General features: G+C 38.0%; 3 protein-coding genes across 3 annotated transcripts; all 3 read left to right on the top strand.

Annotated features, from left to right (window-relative positions):
- Positions 1-1,376: 1,376 nt before the first annotated feature.
- Positions 1,377-3,257, top strand: LOC113359109 (receptor-like protein 7). Its single transcript, XM_026602795.1, has 3 exons — positions 1,377-1,451; positions 1,906-3,163; positions 3,253-3,257. Exons 1-3 carry the CDS (start codon positions 1,377-1,379, stop codon positions 3,255-3,257), a joined length of 1,338 nt encoding a protein of 445 aa, XP_026458580.1.
- LOC113355443 (receptor-like protein 33) lies at positions 1,743-4,921 on the top strand. The gene is made up of 2 exons (XM_026598300.1): positions 1,743-2,264; positions 2,512-4,921. Exon 2 carries the CDS (start codon positions 3,389-3,391, stop codon positions 4,742-4,744), a length of 1,356 nt encoding a protein of 451 aa, XP_026454085.1. The 5' UTR covers positions 1,743-2,264; positions 2,512-3,388; the 3' UTR covers positions 4,745-4,921.
- Positions 4,922-11,259: 6,338 nt separating this feature from the next.
- On the top strand, positions 11,260-15,497 carry LOC113355442 (receptor-like protein 7). Its single transcript, XM_026598299.1, has one exon. The coding sequence runs from the start codon at positions 11,932-11,934 to the stop codon at positions 15,322-15,324; it is 3,393 nt and encodes a 1,130-aa protein (XP_026454084.1). The 5' UTR covers positions 11,260-11,931; the 3' UTR covers positions 15,325-15,497.
- Positions 15,498-20,132: the final 4,635 nt, after the last annotated feature.

Genomic DNA, 20,132 nt, shown 5'->3' with positions numbered 1-20,132 from the left:
TCACCTTGTTGCACTCCCTTAGACGAGGATAAGATGAACTCATTATAGTATAGACGAGATGGTTTAGCATAACAGAATTCTACCCATTGAGCAATTGCAGGACAATGGGATCTGACCTCTTGGATTAGTGTTGTACGATCAACCATGTTGAATGCGTTCAAGAAGTCGATGAGTAACATGGAAGTATTGTTCATAGTACCTTTTAACTCCATGAGTCTGTTGACAGAATGGAGGATACTTTCCCCACCGCATGGCACTCCCACTCCAAATTGGTAGTCACCCAAATAGGTAGACATTTCCTTTCCAATTTTTACAGCTGCAACTTTGGAAACTAGCCTGCGCCATATAGTACCCACAGCAATGGGTCTAAGCCCACCACCAGGTTTCTGCAGTGGTGTAAGGGGATAACTAGCAATGTATTCACCTAGAACGGCAGGGCATTTTCCAGCAAGTAAGATATTTACTACCTTTGTGATTGATATGACAAGCTCATCTGCAGCTGCACTTGCTTCTCCACTCATGGCATCAAGTAGATGCTGTGCCCTGAGGCCATCCCTGCCATAGGATGTTCCTTTGGGGAAGTTTTTTATAGCACCAAGGACTGCACCTGTATCTACAGCAATGGGATCAGCAGAGATTGGTTCAGTGGGTATAGTAGGAGGATGAGCATGTGGGTGTTTTTCCTGCAGTTCCGTGAGTGTATCTGTAGTGCATGGCAGTTCTACAGATAGAGATGGGGTATTCTCAGCCACAGTGTATGTTGTGTCTGTGGCAGTCGCAACAGGCTTGGTAATATCATAGATAAGGAAATCAGCACATTTTCCATTGAATGGTCCTGAGACAATTGTTCCATGATGGCTTGAATGACTACAGGGTTTTTTCCAGACATGCATACTCATGCATAAACTGCAGAGCCACATCTGTAATGACCCTAGAACTCGTTCCCATGCTGTAAAAACATTCAAGTTGTTGTTGATTCTCTCCTTGCAGGTTTGTTTAGCCTCTGCAGTACGAAAATGTCTGTCATTAAGGTGTCTGGTGAACGAACTGCGAACGAACCCTCTACCATTAACCCCGTCTCTGCAATCGTCAAACCCTTTAAAAGTACAATGAAAGTGATCACCGTTTGACTCTGTATCTTCACTATGATTATGGGATAGAGTAAAATCCGTTGCTGGGCTAAAGTATTGAGAATCTGATATAGAAGACGACGTCGCAGATGATGATATCTCATGTTGGGATGAGGAAGATGATCTAGAACGAGTATGTCGCATGGCATCCGTAAAAAAGAATAACCGCTGTAACTACCTCGGATGGTGAGAGACTGTGGTTAAGAATGGCATCAATCGAAAGGAGATAACAAGGGGATTTGAAAGATGAAGAGTGATCAGAATTCTATGAAGGAAATCCGATGCAATTGCCGGAACAAATTTGCAGACTTTCTGTCGCCTGTAAATCGCCCGGAGTCTCTCTCTCATACCCTTATTATTATTATTATTATTATTATTATTTATTAATGAGGACCTTTTTTTTCTTCTTTTTAAAAACAGATTTGACAGCTAAAATATCCAAATGGTGGCTGAATATACAGATTATTACAAGAAAACAATGAAGTGGTTGTGTAACACGTGTAGGATGTAAACGGGAGGAAATTGTGCAGCCACCTTAACTAATACAAAAAACAGCACAGTGATAGTTGACTTGATGAACCCTCGATGATTATTAGTTATAAGAGACGATCATTCTTCTTCTTCATGAGCTAGCTTGATCATCCAGCTACAAATATATCAAATTTCCATTTGTCAATTAATCATATTTCAATGAGAATTTTGTTAAGTTTTATTACTTGGATATTTTTGTTTTCGGTTCTTTGACAATATTTGGGTGCAAGGGGAGTGTTTGAAGGATCAAAAGAATCTCTTAGTGCAACTTAATCAAAGTTTTGTATCTTCTTCTTCTACATCGAAGCGTAGTTCTTGGAGTTCAAATACCGATTGTTGTTCTTCTTGGGATGGTGTTACATGTGATAAAAGTGGTCATGTTTTAAGTTTAGACCTTAGTAATGAATCCATTCAAGATGGAGTAAATAGTTCTAGTAGTTTATTCAAGTTCCGGTATCTTGAGAGATTGAATTTGGCATTCAACTACTTCGGTTCTATACCGATACCTGTGGGGTTTAATAAGCTTGTCAACTTGACTTACCTCAATTTGTCAAATTCGGGTTTTAATGGGCAGATTCCAATTTCATTCTCGCGTATGACAAGGTTAGTTACACTCGATCTTGCAACTTATCAATTTCCGGGAAGTATTCCGTTCACATTGAACAATCCTGATCTTAATACGCTTACTCGTAACTTAAAAGAAGTTAGAATATTATCTTTAGACGGTGTTAACATATCAGCACAAGGTAGCAAGTGGTGTAAAGCGTTCTCGAGTTCAGTACCTAAATTGCAAGTCTTGAGTCTATCCAACTGTTATCTGTCAGGTCCATTTGATAAATCTCTTATACAGCTTCAGTCACTCTATGAATTACGTCTCAGCGGGAATAATATATCAAGTGAAGTACCAGAGTTCTTTAGCGAATTCCGCAACTTGACGTTTTTAGATTTGAGTTCTTGCGAGTTGTACGGGAACTCCCCGGAAAGGATTCTCAAGGTAAGAACACTTCAGAAACTCTATCTTGCAAATAATGATCATCTTCAAGGTTCATTACCAGAAATTCCCATGCATGGACTGCTTCAGGAGTTAATATTGCTAAACACAAGTTTTTCTGGCGAGTTACCGAATTCCATAGGTAATCTTAGATTTTTATCCCGCTTGGATCTTTGGCATTGTAGATTTAATGGACCAATTCCTTCTTCAGTGTCAAAACTCAAACAACTTCAATATTTGGATCTATCTGAAAACAGTTTCACTGGAACACTTCCAATGGCTTTGTTTGTAATACCTTCACTACAATACATGGATCTTTCTGAGAATCAGTTCACTGGTCAACTTGGTCAGTTTGTCAACGGATCTTCATCTTCTCTAGAGACCCTTGATTTGAGTATGAATAAGCTGCAGGGACCTATTCCGGCAACATTGTTTGAACTATCTAGACTTGACACTCTTACACTTTCTTCAAACAATTTCAGTGGGATAGTAAATTTGGATGCACTTTTTAGTAAGTTGAAAAATCTTACAGATCTCGACCTATCGAATAACATATTGTCAGTAATCAGTTCTAGTTCAAATCCTGCATTAGTTCTCCAGATTAGTTTTTTGGCATTAAATTCTTGTAACCTGACAGAAATTCCTAGTATCTTGAAAAACACTGAACTGACCACTCTAGATCTTTCAAACAATCAAATTCAAGGAAAAATACCCAACTGGATATGGAAAATTGGCGATGGGAGTCTCAGACAGCTTAAATCTTTCTCGCAACCTTTTGGAGGATCCTGACCGGCCCTTCCCTGCCGATAGTTTCACATCGTTGAAATACATTGACCTCCATTCCAACATGCTTCAAGGAAAGAACCCAATCTTGCCACCATCAGCCTTATTCTTGGATTACTCATCAAACAACCTTACTTCAATAATCCCAAATGTTTCATCTTATCTCTCACATGCTATGTTTTTCTCTCTTTCGAGCAACCAAATTTCTGGAGAAATACCCGCGTCGATATGTGAAGCTAGTCTTGAAGTTCTCGATGTGTCATTTAACAACTTGAGTGGACCAGTACCGCCATGCATGAGGTCCATGGCAAGACTCAGAGTTTTAAATTTAAGAAGAAACAGCTTAAGCGGACAGATACCCCATGTATGGCGTTCACAAGGAAGTATACCTCCAGATGATTTTAATTCTTATCCAGAGTCTTGTGATTTGAGAACATTCAACCTCAATGAAAACAAATTTGAAGGGAAGCTACCAAGTTCTCTAGCCAATTGTACCATGCTAGAGGTTCTAGATGTTGGAAATAATCAATTAAGCGGTGGTTTCCCGTCCTGGTTAGGATCAATGCCCGAGCTACGTGTTCTTGTGTTGCAAAACAATAGATTTCAAGGTCCCTTGGGTAATGGTGGAACTGAGTGTAACTTGGCAATGTTACAAATTATAGACATCTCTTCTAATAACTTTTCAGGTGTTCTACCCAAAGAATGTTTTTCTAGTTGGAAGACCATGATGGTAGACGAAGAAGAAGCAGCACGGAACCACAGGGATCAAATTATAGGATTTGGATTTGCATTCACTGACGATAATTACCAACAGGCAGTGACGGTTACAAGCAAAGGACAAGACATGGACCTGGTAAAGATCTTAACCATTTTCACTAGCATTGACTTCTCCAATAATAAATTTGAAGGAGAAATACCAGATATAATTGGAAATTTTACGTCACTCAACGTTCTCAATTTCTCAAGCAATGCTTTCGAAGGAAAAATCCCATCAACTTTGGGGAATCTTAAAAATCTGGAGTCATTAGACCTCTCGTCAAACAAGCTGTCAGGAGAGATTCCTTACGAATTAGCAGGTTTATCATTCCTTGCAGTCTTGAACCTCTCCTTTAACAAACTAGTTGGAAGAATCCCACCAGGTAGTCAGTTTCAAACTTTTGAGCCAAGTTCTTTTGAAGGAAATGACGGGTTATGTGGTTCTCCCATGTTGAAAAACTGCAGCACTACTGAGGAGGCACCAGAAGATGTCTTAACTATTGATAACGAACCAGATTGGATATTACTCGCGGTACTTTTTCGGGGTTTTTGATGGGTATAGGTATGGTTGTTGGACCTCAATGTTTTTGGATGAAAGCGAGAAAGTATGATGATGAACTTGTCAACAAAATCATTACAATGAAATGTTTCGCATGTATTTATAAATTTCCTCGCAAGAGAAAATGAATGCAGCAGTAATTACTACAAAAATGTAAAAATACCATGCAAAGGACACGAACTTCTTTGTACTGAATGTATAGGTTCACATGAGAAAAAAAAGCCTCGTTTAATTGGGGCCTGACCAAGGTAGTCAATTTCGGATGGTCTCGGTCGACACCGAGATACTGGTACAACTTTGTCTCGGGGAAATTCCGTTTTAAAATCTCGGTAAAATCTCGGTTTCATGTTTTATATCCTCGTATCGATATTCACTTAAAAGAAACGTAGTATTAGTAAATCTGGTTGTTCACCTTCCTCATCATCAACACCAAATAATAATTTTAGCTCAAGAAATTCAAACACAGCAACAAGCAATAATACTAGTGAGTGAATTAATCTTTTTAATTTTTGTACGTGAGATTAGTCCACTCAATTTAAAAAGAAAAAAAAAATCCGGCCAAGACAAATCAATTCCGACCGAAAAACGCGTTTCCGGCCGAAATTTTTGCAAAGATTTCGTCCGGCCGAAATTAACAAAATCGTGTCTTCTTGGACCGAAATCCGGAATTTCGCCGAAATTTCGGCCGAAATGGACGAAATCGACTACATAGGCCCTGACCAATTTATACCCACAACAAAAATTTTAGGAGGGTTCCAAAAGGCGGTGAAAATACTATTTTATCCTTACTACTTAAAAACCTATCCTCCCTTCCCTTCCTCTCCCACCCGAGTTCTCCCCATCTCCTCCATTAACGACACAAAAGAAAAAAAAGAAAATCTTCGTCGATTCATCTTTGACACGAAAAACTTTAATCCGGGAAGAGAATTAGAAGAAGAAACGGCGCCGATTAGAAAGTAAGTGAACTAAGACCCTCCTTTGTTTTGATTTTTTTTCTTGAATTTTGATTGTGAAATTGAGGTCTGGAACCGATTTTTTTCAGTTATGGTGAGTGGGTCGTTACTCTGTATTTTCTTAAACCCTAACGATTCTTCATATGCATGTTAACTCTACGAAAAATCGTTAAGCTATATGATGTTTAAGTTACGATCCTAATTCTGCTACTACAATTTTTGCCCTAGATTTGGGTCGTTACCTCTGTAATAGAATTTATTGACGACCCTAATTCTGCTAAGAACAGTCTCTCTGTCTTAAAAATTAGAAGTGTCGTCAATATATATATTCGAGTCGTCATTGAACTCTTATGATTTGGGTTAGAGTCGTTACTCTTAGTTGACGACCCTAGTTGCAAAACAGAAATACTCACTGTCCAAAATATTGATAGGGTCGTCACATTATTTGTTAGTGTCGTCATGTTTTCTATTAGAGTCGTTTCTGTTTTAAAGAATAAGGTGACGACCCTTGTTCTGATAGCATGAAATACTCAACTGATTTGTTCCTTTTTTGTGTATGTTCCTTTTTTGGGTATGTCCCTGGTCTGATCCACACTGTATGACTACAAGTATGACGAACGACCCTAAGTGTTATATTTTACAGGGAGTTTAGGTTTTAGAGTCATTCATGTGTTAACCAAAAAACATAACGACTCTAGGTGACCTAGCTAAAAATGATTGTCAATCTATATCACACTACCCTAACGATTTTTCGTAACCTGGAAAAGTCGCAGGTTTGAGTCGTTATTAGTAGTGTCAATATATTGACGACCTCACAGAGTCGTTTGGGTATACACACCCCGACTCTGACGACCCTTACACTGAGTTGTTCCATAGTGGGGATGATTTGACCACTTGGAGCAACAAACACACAAATCGAAGGGTATAAGATGTTTACCTGATTATTTTGATCTTGGGGTTCCTCATTTTGAGGGTTGGTTCCTTCGTTTGTACCAATATTCATGGCTTCCTCTATTAACATATCTTCATCAAACATCCAATAGTTGAGACAATCTCACCTTCAACACAATCATGTTTGTTATTTGAAGCTTCACCAACATCATTTCCTTCACTACAATCACTCATTTCTAAAAATCCTATTTTTCCCCACAAAAACTCCTCTTCTTCTTCTCAACACACAAAAACACTACCTTTTTTTTCTCCAAATTTTAACTCTTCAATCTGATTTTAACTTAAACAAACTAATTAACTTAACTTAAATCATCAACACTAATCATTTAGGGGTAGTTTAGCCATTTATAAAAAATGGAATAAGGGATAACCCATATTTACTATTTCATGACCCTTTTGTCCTGTAGTGCAGGGGCCCTAATTGCTTTTAGGGGCCCAATTAAACGAGGAAAAAAAACTGAGCTTAAACTTTCTTTGTACCTTATTTTAGCATATGCCTAAAGAACACGAAATTCTTTAAGCTTATTTTAGTTAATTTTGCTTATATTCTTATCGGCAATGGTTGCAATTATGGGGAGAATAAGATCATCGATCTATGTTGTGTGATGGACACGATCAAGGTTTTTTCCCCCTGAATCTGTTGACACGAGGCCTATTTCATTCAGGACATTCCCGGAAGATCAACAAAGAAGGGATCTCTTAGTATTATATTTTTAGCTCAAAAGGTGCTCGGACATTCTAGTGCAAATTGGGGATCACTTGATGATGATCCAAACACAACTGCTTTATGCAGAGAAGTTACTTTGTTTGGTTTTCTCTTAACAAATCAAACATGACCATTTAAACCAGTCCAGTTACATGGATCTTGGTTTATTGGAAAGCTCAGATTGGGTGGGAATGATATGGTAGATTCGGCAAACCTGTACGAATATGACATGTTTCACGGCACCGACATTGCCGCTGAATTTAGTTTCCGATTATTTAAGTCTTTATTTTCTGTCACACGCAGTTGAAATTTCATTTGGAAATAACACGAATAACTAGCCAGACAGGTCACTATAGTCCAGATTGATTGACTTTTCCAAAAATACAACGAAGTTTTTACACCGGCTGTTTGCCTGCCGAGACGCAACCCACCTAAAAAGGTAAGGAAAGATCCTTGACACATTCCGTGTCATTGTTCGTTTTCGGTAAAGAGGGTGTAGTGGCCCATCACTTCCATGGGATTACGCATTCGCGACCATTTAGGTGATGGGGCCACATACTCCATGTCCCGGCTGCAGGGATACGGGGTGATTCCCCTTCACGATCCTGCGAGCTGCAGAGCTACAGGGGATGGCCTCTTTCACAATTCTTCCATGAAGGTTTACTTGTTTGCGGTTTGCACATTCCTACTACGAGAGAAAGCTTCTAACGAATAATTAAAGGTAAAGAAGGTCTAGTCACTCACCTCATGTACATACCTCTTTCACGTGGATCGCTGCCCTCCATGTTGTTCTGTCGAGCGTCAACTCTCTCTCCAAGCCTCGGTCCTTCAGGTCCCGTTTAATCAATTCATCCCAAGTTAATTTCGGTCGTCCTCGTTTCTTCATTCTCCCTTCGGCTCGTCCGGTGCGTCCTACTCGTACCGGGGCCTCAGGTGGTCTCCGTTGGAGATGCCCGAACCAACACAGCCGGTGTTGCTTGAGTATATTCTCCATCGATGCTACCCCAAGCTTCCATGAATAACATCGTTTTGCATCTTATGGTGTCTTCTCAGCCCGCAAGACCATCTTAACATCCTCAATTGCGCCACATGTAGTTTTAAAATGTGTGGTTTTTTGTTGCCCAACACTCCGCCACTTACAGAAGTGCGGGACGGGTTGCAATCTTGTAGAACTTTCCCTTCAGTTTAGTCGGTACCTTACGATCGCAAAGGACTCCCTTTGCAAGTATCCATTTGGTCCTTCCTGAGTTAATTCTATGTCGGATGTCCTCGTCTATGTCTCCGTTACTCTGAACCATAGATCTCAAATATTGGAAGGACTCTTTCTTCGATACGATCTGTCCATCTAACAACATTTCTCCCTCGTCCGTTCCTATTTCATCAAAGTCGCATTTCAAGTACTTAGTCTTGGTTCTGCTGAGTCTGAAACCCTTCGATTCCAGTGTCTGTCGCCACCACTCCAGCTTAAACAAATTTCAAATGTTTCCGGACGAAAAAGTTCACATTAGATTCAATGTTTGAGAAACTCTAATTTCTAAGTAGTGGCCTTTAGCTGAAGAATAGTCTGCCAACCATATCTAAACATAGAGTGATTAGTGTGGTTGTTTCCTGTGAAGTGTGAACCAATAAACTTAACAGATGATATTTAAACCAACCCCAGGACAGAAAAGGTTACAACTCACACTTGGTACCAAATCAGATACTAATTAATGCTGAATCAACAATAAGCAAACAACTTCTGAAATTCAGAAATTTATGATCCTAACAAGAATTGAGAAATCATGTCTGCCTAAACAATCATTCTTAACAGACCGAGAAAACCAAACCATATAAAAACCGCCAGACACAGATTATTTTTTTCTTTTCTGTGGGTCCCAGTGGGCCCGCGCCCTCGGAAGACGTGTAGGGATGGGTTTTATGTCTCGCGGTTTTGAGTTAGTGTTTGCATCTCGGTGTGTAAAGTATTTTTGCTTCCTAAAATAGTCATTTTTAGCTTTAATTGTAAACTCCCTCCCTCTTACCTTTTTTTCTTCTTTTTCTGAACTCTCGTCTAACCCTCCAAGTACGGTTGTAGGATCATGGGATCTCTGTATTGGCAGAAGAGTACTCTGTTTAGTGTTGTCATGTAGCTCCCACCATCCATAACTTTTGTAGGGGATCTCAGAAACGTGTAAACGGAAAAGGTAGAGAATTGAAATCTCCGTCAGCTCCCTCGAGAAAGGAAAACAGGTGTCACCTGATGATATGATACGGCCAACCCACCATGGTCCTGTTGATTGACGCGGGATTTAATGGGCAACACTGGTGGTCTGAGTCTCTGAGACGTTATAATCACTCTTCAGCCTTTAGCTCTAAAATTTTCCGAAGATGCTACAGACACCTCGGATTCAGACCCTTCTTTTGTACACTACTATGGGGCTATAAAGCATTTTCGAAAATTTTCTACTACTTTTTCTTCTCTTGTCAGAGGTCTGACCCCATGTTTTATTTGCACTGATTTTACTTTTTTGCAACATGTACGCCTTACGGCACCGAAGATTTCAAATGCTTTTTCTTCTTGCTCTGGTCAAAAGTCTAACCCCATGGTTCATTTTTGCATTGGATTTTCTTTTTCTTTGCTACAGATATGCCATATGGCACCTGACATGGGTGTCGGATCAAATTTCTTCTGGTCGTTAGAGTTTTTAATTTTCTGGTCGTTAGAGTTCTTCATTCCCAAATAGTAAGATGGAGACCAACAAAGAGAATAGTTTAATTAGTCGGCCACGAAACAGACTCTCATACTTGGACATTACATTTTAAATGTTCCTCCGATGAAAAGTTCACATCAGACTCAATGTTTGAGAAATCCTGTACAGAGGAGGCCTTTAGCTGCCAACCATATCTAGTGGGGTTGGTTCCCCTCCACAGCATGCCTTTCGGCTTTTTCCTTTACCTTTACTTCTCCTTTTCCTTACTTACCTTTACACTTTTTTGTTGGTAAACATACTCTTGTTCCTTTTGTCTCAGCCAGTAACCCATACTCAAGAAATCAATCCAAGGAAAAGAAACACATTGTGAAGAACAACAAAAGGAATTTATAAATGTAATCACAGTGATGGCAAAATGACTCAAAAGGTTTATTGGATGGCACAAAAGGTGATTCAAAAGTGATTCAACTGTACTGAACCTGCTAAAAACTCATCTGTCATTTGCCGCCTTGATTGCCTCCCTTCCTAGTCCTTTCAACTTTGTGATTTTTCCTTTGAACTCTTGTGTCGTCTTTCAGATTCGAACGTCATCAGTTAAATGAGTGGAGAAGCATTATTGAGGTGCAGTATTCAACATAACAGTGATGTCCTCCAAATTATTAACGTGAAAACTTCTAAGAGTCTAGTCGTCCCCAACTATACAAACAACAGAATACACACAAGTCCCTTGAATGTACCAACTACAAAAACAAAAAACACTACATATGGAATCTCATGGAAATCGATCAGAAATTTAAGTTTCGGCACTTTTATCGGTAAATTAGGATGCTGAGGAATTTCACATGTTCACATTACTCAACGACTTCGTTATCCTGCTGCACAAGGCAACAACATCAAGACAGAAAGTTAACGGATTAACTAAAGAGATTTAGAGATCTAAGTGATGAACCCGCCTACAATTGGCAAGTGGGTTAGCGGCTATATTATATATAACAACCAGTCAAACAAAAAAGTAGCACCTAACTTGTTCTATAATCTAAGTATGATTTACCAACAACCAATCGTCTAGTTGTACAAGTAACTTTTATATAATCAACAATTAATCCTACTTACCACTAATTATTTATTCGACCAGAATTCTCAAATGGCTTTATATAACCGTATAAAGCCAATGAGAGGTGAAATATCTCTTAAACATGAGCCAAGTACTTCTTACTCTCGATGACATCAAATGAAAAAATGATACAATACGCTCTAAATCTCTATTTACTTACTAGCCATTGCTGAAATGGTCCATTCCATAGATTAATTATTAGAGGGCTTAAATATCTGGATGCATGACATGTTACAGATGCAAGCAAGTAATCCTGCAGCAATTGTGTGCTCTACTACGGCTGCAATTGCATCATGTTTAGGCGTGGTTTCTAGGATTACGGCTAACCTAACCAATTAGAGGAGATTCATCTCATAAACATGAAACTAGTTGCTAATTAAATTCAAACATTTGGAAGTCAACTTCGTCATCCATTCATAATCCCCCTTAACAACACACAATCACAGAAAATTAGTATTCAAAACGAACAAAAATGAAAAGAACAGCCGACAAATACAAAACGCGTTTTTTCTTAAAGGACAAAACAGAAAGTTTACTTTGACTCATCATTCCTCTTCTTCTTCACCATTATCATCATCACAACTCCAATCCTTTTTTTCATTTTCATTCTTCATGAACTAATTTGGTCGGCCACAAAAATCAAGAAATTTCATTTTCATGGAATTCAATCTCTTAAATTGCACACCCCATTATCAACATTTCTTCAATTGTCACCTTCATGGAAATATTATCTGATCATAAGTTCATAACAAATATCATCATATTCAATGAGATTGTTAAGTTTTACTACTAGCGTTTTCTTTCTTGTTTTCTTGTTCTTAAGGGAATTGAATAGAAGCAATATCTGGGTTCATGGGCAGTGTTTGAATGATCAGAAATCTCTATTGCTCCAACTAAACCAAAGCCTTGTTCGGTTTTCTAGTTTATCTCCGTCTATTACATCGGTTCCGTCCAAGCGTGGTTCTTGGCTTTCAAATACTGATTGTTGTAAATCTTGGGGTGGTGTTGGTTGTGATGGAAGTGGTCATGTTATCAGTTTAAACCTCAGTGGTGAATACATTTCAGGCGGACTGAATAGTACTAGTAGTTTGTTCAAGTTACAGCATCTCGAGAGCTTGAATTTGGCTTATAACAGCTTCTTTTCGACAGTGATTCCCTCTGGATTCAGTAAGCTTGCTAACTTGACTTATCTTAATCTTTCAAATTCGGGTTTCAGTGGGCAAATTCCAATTGAGCTTTCGCGGATGACAAGGTTGGTAACACTTGATCTTTCTACTTTTCTACCGGGTAGTACTTCATTAACATTAAAAAATCCTGATTTTGATACATTCATTCATAATTTGAAAGAACTTAAAGTACTCTCGTTAGATGGTGTAAACATATCAGAACACGGTGGCAAGTGGTGCAAAGCGGTGTCCAGTTCACTACAAAAATTGCAAGTCTTGAGTCTGTCTAACTGTTACCTTTCAGGGCCTTTAGATAGATCTCTTTTACAGCTTCGGTCACTCAATGAACTTCGACTCAGCAATAATAACATCTCTGCCGAAGTCCCAGAATTCTTAAGTGAATTCCGCAACTTGACTTCCCTACATTTTAGTTCCTGCGGGCTGTATGGAAGATTCCCGGAGAAAGTTCTTCAGTTACCAACACTTCGAAGTTTATATATGTCAAACAATAAGCTCCTTCAAGGTTCTTTACGGGAATTTTCTGAGGATGAAATGCTGCGAGACTTGGTACTGTCAGATACAAGTTTCACAGGGGAACTACCGCATTCTATTGGTAATCTCACATTCTTATCCCGCTTAGAGCTTGAGAACTGTAGCTTTAATGGTTCAATTCCCGCTTCAATTTCAAAACTTAGCCAACTTCAATATTTAGACCTTTCGATGAACGGTTTTACTGGTTTGATACCATCAGGCGATTGGTCTAAAAGTCTCATAAATATAAACCTTTCGTATAATAATTTAACAGGTCCAGTTCCTTCTGAATGGAACAGACTTCATAAACTAGTTAATCTAAATTTGAAGAACAATTCTCTCAATGGAACAATCCCAAGTACTTTGTTTAGTCTTCCTTCACTGCAGAGGCTACAACTTACAATGAATCAGTTCAACGGTGGTCTTGAGGAGTTCTCCAACGGATCCTCTTCTCCACTAGAGATCCTTGATATGAGTATTAATAAACTGCAAGGACTTATTCCAGTGTCATTTTTCGATCTCTCCAAACTGAAAATTCTCACACTTTCTTCAAATAACTTCAGTGGCATCTTAATTCTAGAAAAGTTTTTCCAGAAATTCAAGAATCTTTCAAATCTTGATCTTTCGAGTAACAGATTGTCGATCAACATTACTGGTGACAACTTTACATCGTTTCCTCAAGTTAGCACACTGAAGTTGCGTTCTTGTAACCTCAGCATATTCCCCTCTTTCTTGAGTAACCAGTCCAGGTTGACCTATCTGGACCTTTCCGACAATCAAATGAAAGGGAAAATACCAAACTGGATTCATATGCTCGGCAAAGGAACTCTTACACATTTGAATCTTTCGTATAATTTCTTAGAGGATCCTGAAAAATCCTTACCTCCTAATAGTTTTAGATGGCTGGCTGTTCTCGTCCTTCGCTCGAACCGGCTTCAAGGGAAGAATGTGATTTTACCATCATCTGCCAGTGTCTTGGACTACTCATTAAACAACTTCACCTCCATGATCCCAAATATCTCTTCTTACTTATCATTTGCTATATTCTTTTCTCTAGAAAACAATAAACTGAATGGAGAAATCCCCAAATCCATATGTGGAGCTGGTTATCTTCAAGTTCTTGATCTATCTCATAATAACATGAGTGGGGAAATACCACCATGTCTAGTAGGGTCCATTCCAAGTCTCGGAGTTCTAAATCTAAGAGGAAACCATTTTAATGGAAGTATACCGGAGATATTTCCAAATAATTGTACACTGGAGACACTCGACCTCAACCGAAACCATTTTGAAGGTCAGCTGCCAGGGTCTCTTGCCTATTGTAAGAAGCTAGAGGTCTTAGACCTTGGGAATAATCAATTAACCGGAGATTTCCCTTCCTGGTTGGGGTCTATGCCCAATTTGCGTGTTCTTGTGTTACGGTCCAACAGATTCCATGGTCCCCTAGGAAATGCGGCTGGTATAAAGTTTCCAAAGCTGCAGATTGTAGACATCTCTTCCAACAAGTTTTCAGGTACTCTTTCCAGTGAATGCTTCTTGAGTTGGACTGCGATGATGGTTAGTGAAGAAGAAGCACTATCAAATCACAAGCGCAAGATCCTAGGATTTAAGGTCTTACAACTTACCGGCTTGTACTACCAAGACGCGGTGATGGTTACAAGCAAAGGACTGGACATGGAGCTAGTGAAGATTTTAACGGTTTTTACGTGCATGGACTTGTCAAATAATGAATTTCAAGGAGACATACCGGAGACAATTGGAAAGCTTACGTCACTCTATGTTCTGAATTTCTCAAGAAATGCTCTTACAGGTTCAATACCATCAACTATTGGTAATCTTAAACAACTTGAGTCGTTAGACCTCTCGAGGAACATGTTGACCGGAGAGATCCCATACCAATTGGCTCAATTGTCATTCCTTTCGGTATTGAATCTCTCCTTCAACAGACTTGTGGGAAGGATTCCATCAGGCAATCAATTTCAAACTTTCCTTGCGAATTCCTTTGAAGGAAACGAAGAATTATGTGGGAGTCCCTTGCCTGTCTGCAAAAATACCACCGACAAGGCGCAAAAGTATGTGCATTTCAAGGGTGATGTTGATTGGCAATTCATATTGACAGGGTTGGGTTTTGGTGCTGGCATGGGAATGATTCTTGGACCATTATCATTCTGGAAGACAGGAAGGCGGTGGTACAATGAGCAGTTAAACAGAATCCTTACAAGAATTCTTCCAGAGAGACTGCATCATAAATTTTGTGACGGCGAAAGAATTGATGCAGAGGAAACTATTGAAGAGGAGCTTACAGACACGTCAGCATTCTACTACTACGACGATGATGAGGATGAATACAACGACGGAGAGTTTAATGGATACTACTGTGTGTACTGTACAAAACTAGACGGGAGAAAAGTAATACATAATCCCAGCTGCACATGCCATAAATCACCACTAAACTCTTCTTAGTTTCTTTTGTAGACCCAAATCAGGTCTTCTTTTTTGATTCATGTACATAAACTAGAGAAACCCCATTTGAGCATGGAGTAATTAGTAAAATGAGACATATAACACAATTGTAGTCTGTAACTAACTTCTGTTCAAACTTAGAAATCAAATGATTCTGACTGCTTCACATATCATATACTTGGGTCTACCTAATTTCTTGGCAGGGTTGATCATGAGGTTCGACTGTGGGTTTGTTCCCCTTCCAATCTCCTAGAAGCTATTATGGGATTTCTTAAGTGACTGTTGCCTCCAAAGTGCCCCATGGATTAGTCCAGTTAAGTTATCAGACATAAATTGACACATTTTTCATTCAGGAATTTAAACAAACAATATATGCACTGTCTATCTAAAATGTTGCTAACTTTAGAATATTTAGCAATAAGAACCAGTCTAACACTTCAATTAATCAAATAATTAGGTCAAACAAGAAAGAGTGACTGACCTGGAACTTGAGGTGCATTTTGTTGAAGTCTGACAAGTCTTTGGTTGAGCTGCATGCATTACACACAGAAACTCGTTTTTCATGACGAGAAAGGCACCTTTTCCTAGTTCTTCCTTATTGTAGGATTCTTGACTGAGGAAATTTTACAAAACCAAAATGAATTTTCTTCCATCTTTGATTCTGTTCTTTTTGTAAATATTACTCGTCATGTTCGATTGTCTATGACTGAAATGCGGTTAGTAATGGAATATCCCAAACCGGCTTGTATCTTTTATAGAAGCACCCCAGCGAACATTTATAAATGGGTCAGACAGCGCTACATTGACCAAATAAGCTTACGATCTTTTAGCATATCGCATTACAAAGAGTTGCCTTTTTCTTTTCTTTTTTAAATGGAAGTTACTAATTTTATTGGATCGAAAGATTAGTTACATTGGGTAAGAAAGGCTGGATCACAAATAGTGTTTTCTATCTATATGCTAATACACACTAACTTTGTTCCTAAAAAAAAACTAAACAAGTATTGGTTTTTCTACTTGTCTTAATTTTCCTAAAAAAAACTAAATAAGATAAAATAAAGAAGAACATACGATATTCAGATTTTGTATTAAATACCAAAATCAATGCATTTATTAGTAATATCTTTAAAATTTGTTTTCTTACTTATATATATATGCAAGACAAGATTTCTCAACAGACAGTGTATGTGTGTATACATTTTATCATGGCATCTTCCGTAGTGTTTTCATGTTTTTGGGTCTTCTTCTTTGTCAATTGGTTGTCATTTCCGACTACTAGTGAAGCTACTAGCAGAATTTCAGAAGCCAATGATGCAGGGTTTATTAGAGTTCCATTTTGGAATGTTTGTTCTCATGTCAGAAACCAAGGTGTCTGCATGGACATGTTAAGCTCAATGTATCCCGAAGAAACAACTCTGAATCTTGTTGATACTGCAATTTCTATGATAACGAAATCAGAAGACACTGGTACACAAGCCTTGGGAAATATCAATTATTTGCTTGCAAGACCTACTGAGCAAAAGGAACATCTCGATTATTGCTTCAGTCGATATTTAACTACGGTTACATCGGATCTTCCCCGGATAAAAAAAATTTCTTAAAATTGCTGATTTTTATAGAGTAATGGAAGAGGCAGAAATTGCTTACCATCGCCCAGTCGAGTGTGAAGATAATTTCAAAACTCCAGCAGTTGCTGAATCGCCACTGCGTGATATAAATAATTTATTCTATAATGAGCTGTTCATTCTTCAGGCCACCGCTTATTGCCTTCAAGAATCGGGGAAATGCTAGACGCACCGGGATTATTGAGAAATTTCTCGATAAAAATCAATCATTATTGCAAGAATGGTTGTCATGAACGCGTCAATTCCTGACGATATCTTCTTCACTTTATATGTAGAGAGTTAATCTTTCTTTTTCATGTTGATCTTAATAATAAACTCTCTAATTTTATACTCCCTTTGCCCCTATATTCAAGTATACTAATCTCATTATTTTTCCATTATCGGATTGTCTACGTGTTCATAATTTTTAGACTAATTATTCTTTAATCTCTATTAAATGTACACACAACCAAAAAGGAAAATCAATAAATCAAATGAATCTTTTAATTATTGATAACTTTTAGTGATTGAGATTTATCTCACAACTCAACCCGATTTTAAACAAATCTAATTCAATGACTTATACTAACTAATCTCTATTGTCGCCCATGTAAGATCTAATAGTTGGCTCTGATACCAACTTGTGATGCCCCAACCTAATAACATGCTTGGCTAATAGGATCACAACCTAATTGAAAGCATCAAACCTATATTAGCGATTTTAAGAATCATAATTACATAGAGTGCTAATAACAAAACCCAAACTCTCTGATATTATATAAATGCAACTCTCTCAGGTGATATGAATATATTAGTGTGTTGCTTTACATAATAAATAAAGAATACATATATATAAAAGATTCACAACATCACAAACATCACTAAAAGCTTTAACCTACGAAACGGATATCTTCACGCACACCATTTCTTCTGATTACTGAAACTGAAGTGGGAACGAGTGAGCACATCATCCCAAAGGGGTGCCCAATGGAAACCGGTAACTCTCATGTAATCACTAACATGCTCACAGTTCTAAAAGAATAACAATTTAATAAAACAATAATGAAATAAAACATTCAACAAATCATGCATCATGAAACAAATGTTACTCTAACCTCGCCTTAATCATTGGAGAAAAAGAAGGCAGAACAACCCCAATCAGTAATAGTAACATCATCCACATATAGAGTGCCCATATAAATCATGATCCAGAATATCACCATCAAGATCAGAAACTCAGATAATCAAGTATAATATGCACATGAGTGATTTTCGCAATTTAATATAACAAATAATATCAAAACGGGGGGATGTCGTCATACAAAATAATATAGAACTGGGGAATGCTAGCCTACTAAATAAGATAATAACATACAACCGGGGGGTGCCGGCCTACTAAATAATTATAATATAAAATAATAATAATCAATCGGGGGTATGCCGACCTACTAAATAATATACAACTGGGGGATGCCATCCTACTAAAATAATATACAACCAGGGGGATGCTGACCTACTTGACTTAGCCAGAAACTATGGGGAAACCACAGATACTCCTAGCAGGGAAAATATTAAAACACATATAACACAAACATAGTCATAGCAATCATCATGTTCACAAATAAAGAATTACACAAATAGGTTCAACTCGTAGATTGAAAGTAAACTTAATGATTACAAGAAGGTTACAAGAGTTCCCACAAACTAAACCTCTCTGCTTTCATTTATTTTCTCTACTAGTCTATTCTGAAACTTATCACATCTAAAAACCAGCATTATAATTCGTCTCTCTGTTTTAATATGCACCCAACAGTTCCACCTTTATTGCATGAAGATAACTATCTTCATTAACTTATTAAATTCAATTTAAATTATTATCACACTACTGTTACAACCAATCCTAACGAAACACCAAGGGGTGGCTTGTTACTAATTAGAGGACCAGTCTCTCATAGGTTCGGTCAAGTTAAAAGTCAAAGCAGTGATTAAGGTCAACGATTCCGGTCAACAACAGGTTGAGTATTTTTTTTATTCCATCTTCCGAGTCTTGTATCTTCTTCGTCCGGTATCCGATATAGGCGTTTGAGTAGTCGATTTCGCATAAATTTTTGAGATCTATCTAATGGTACTATTTTCATGTCCTAATTATTATTTTATTATTTTTTATTAATTACTGTTCATTTTAAATTAATCGAGTCATTTGCGGATAAATCGTCTCTTGACCGGTCTAATGGCGCTGACGTGCTTGCGAATCCTCACACCATGACTCCTTGGCCAGTCCTCATCTCTCCATAATTAGGTTTCATTACCTAACGCTCAGACGAGCACTATCTTAATAAATGATTAAACAAGCATTTGATCATCCTTTCACCAACTGGTCAACAAAGGACTTTGGTGCATGCTCACTCGAGCACCTGGGCACTACATGGACTATCATCTCATATAGCCGGTCCCTCCTTCACTCAGTAACTTATTTTTAGTAAATCATCAACTGATCAGCAATCAATCAAAATTAGGGTTTCGAACTGAATGCTCTGCAAATCATAATTCTGAGCAAGTTCAAAAATTAATAATTTAATGTTGAACCAGCAATCAACATCTGGATTAATTACATAATATTCGGTTCAGCTACCAGTACTTTAATTAATATTTTATTTGGTCATGCTACCAATAATTCATCAAATGAGCAATATTTGCTCAGACAAGGAATATTGATTCAACTATCAATATTCAGTAACAAATAAGCAATATTTGCTCGAATATTGATTCAACTATCAAATATTTAGTAATTCAACAATTCATCAGACGATCAATATTTGATCAGACTATCAATATTTATTCAATTATCAACATTATTCATTCGAGAACTACACGTCCCAGCAGACATGTTCAATTCATGAATCCTAGAGCATTCAGCAATCATGCTCGACTGAACAATACTTAGACTCATCGTCTAATCAAGTCAAAGACTGACTAATCAAATACACGTCTGCCTTGCAGAATCCACGTTCGTGAGACATCAATCACGTCACATGGGGGATGTCAATTATGGTTTTGGTCTGGCGGCCTACGGCGCGTGTGTTCATCCACGATGAGAAATGTGAGTAAGTCGTGCAAGCATTTGAGGGAGTTAGAAAAGTAGTGGGTGAACAATCAACCAAGTCTATGCACGACCTGGAACTGGTTAAACCACGATTTCCCACT

Source organism: Papaver somniferum, chromosome 3 (genome assembly GCF_003573695.1).
Source record: "Papaver somniferum cultivar HN1 chromosome 3, ASM357369v1, whole genome shotgun sequence".
NCBI classification, from domain to species: Eukaryota; Viridiplantae; Streptophyta; class Magnoliopsida; order Ranunculales; family Papaveraceae; genus Papaver; species Papaver somniferum.
This window is presented reverse-complemented; position numbering and strand designations above follow the sequence as displayed.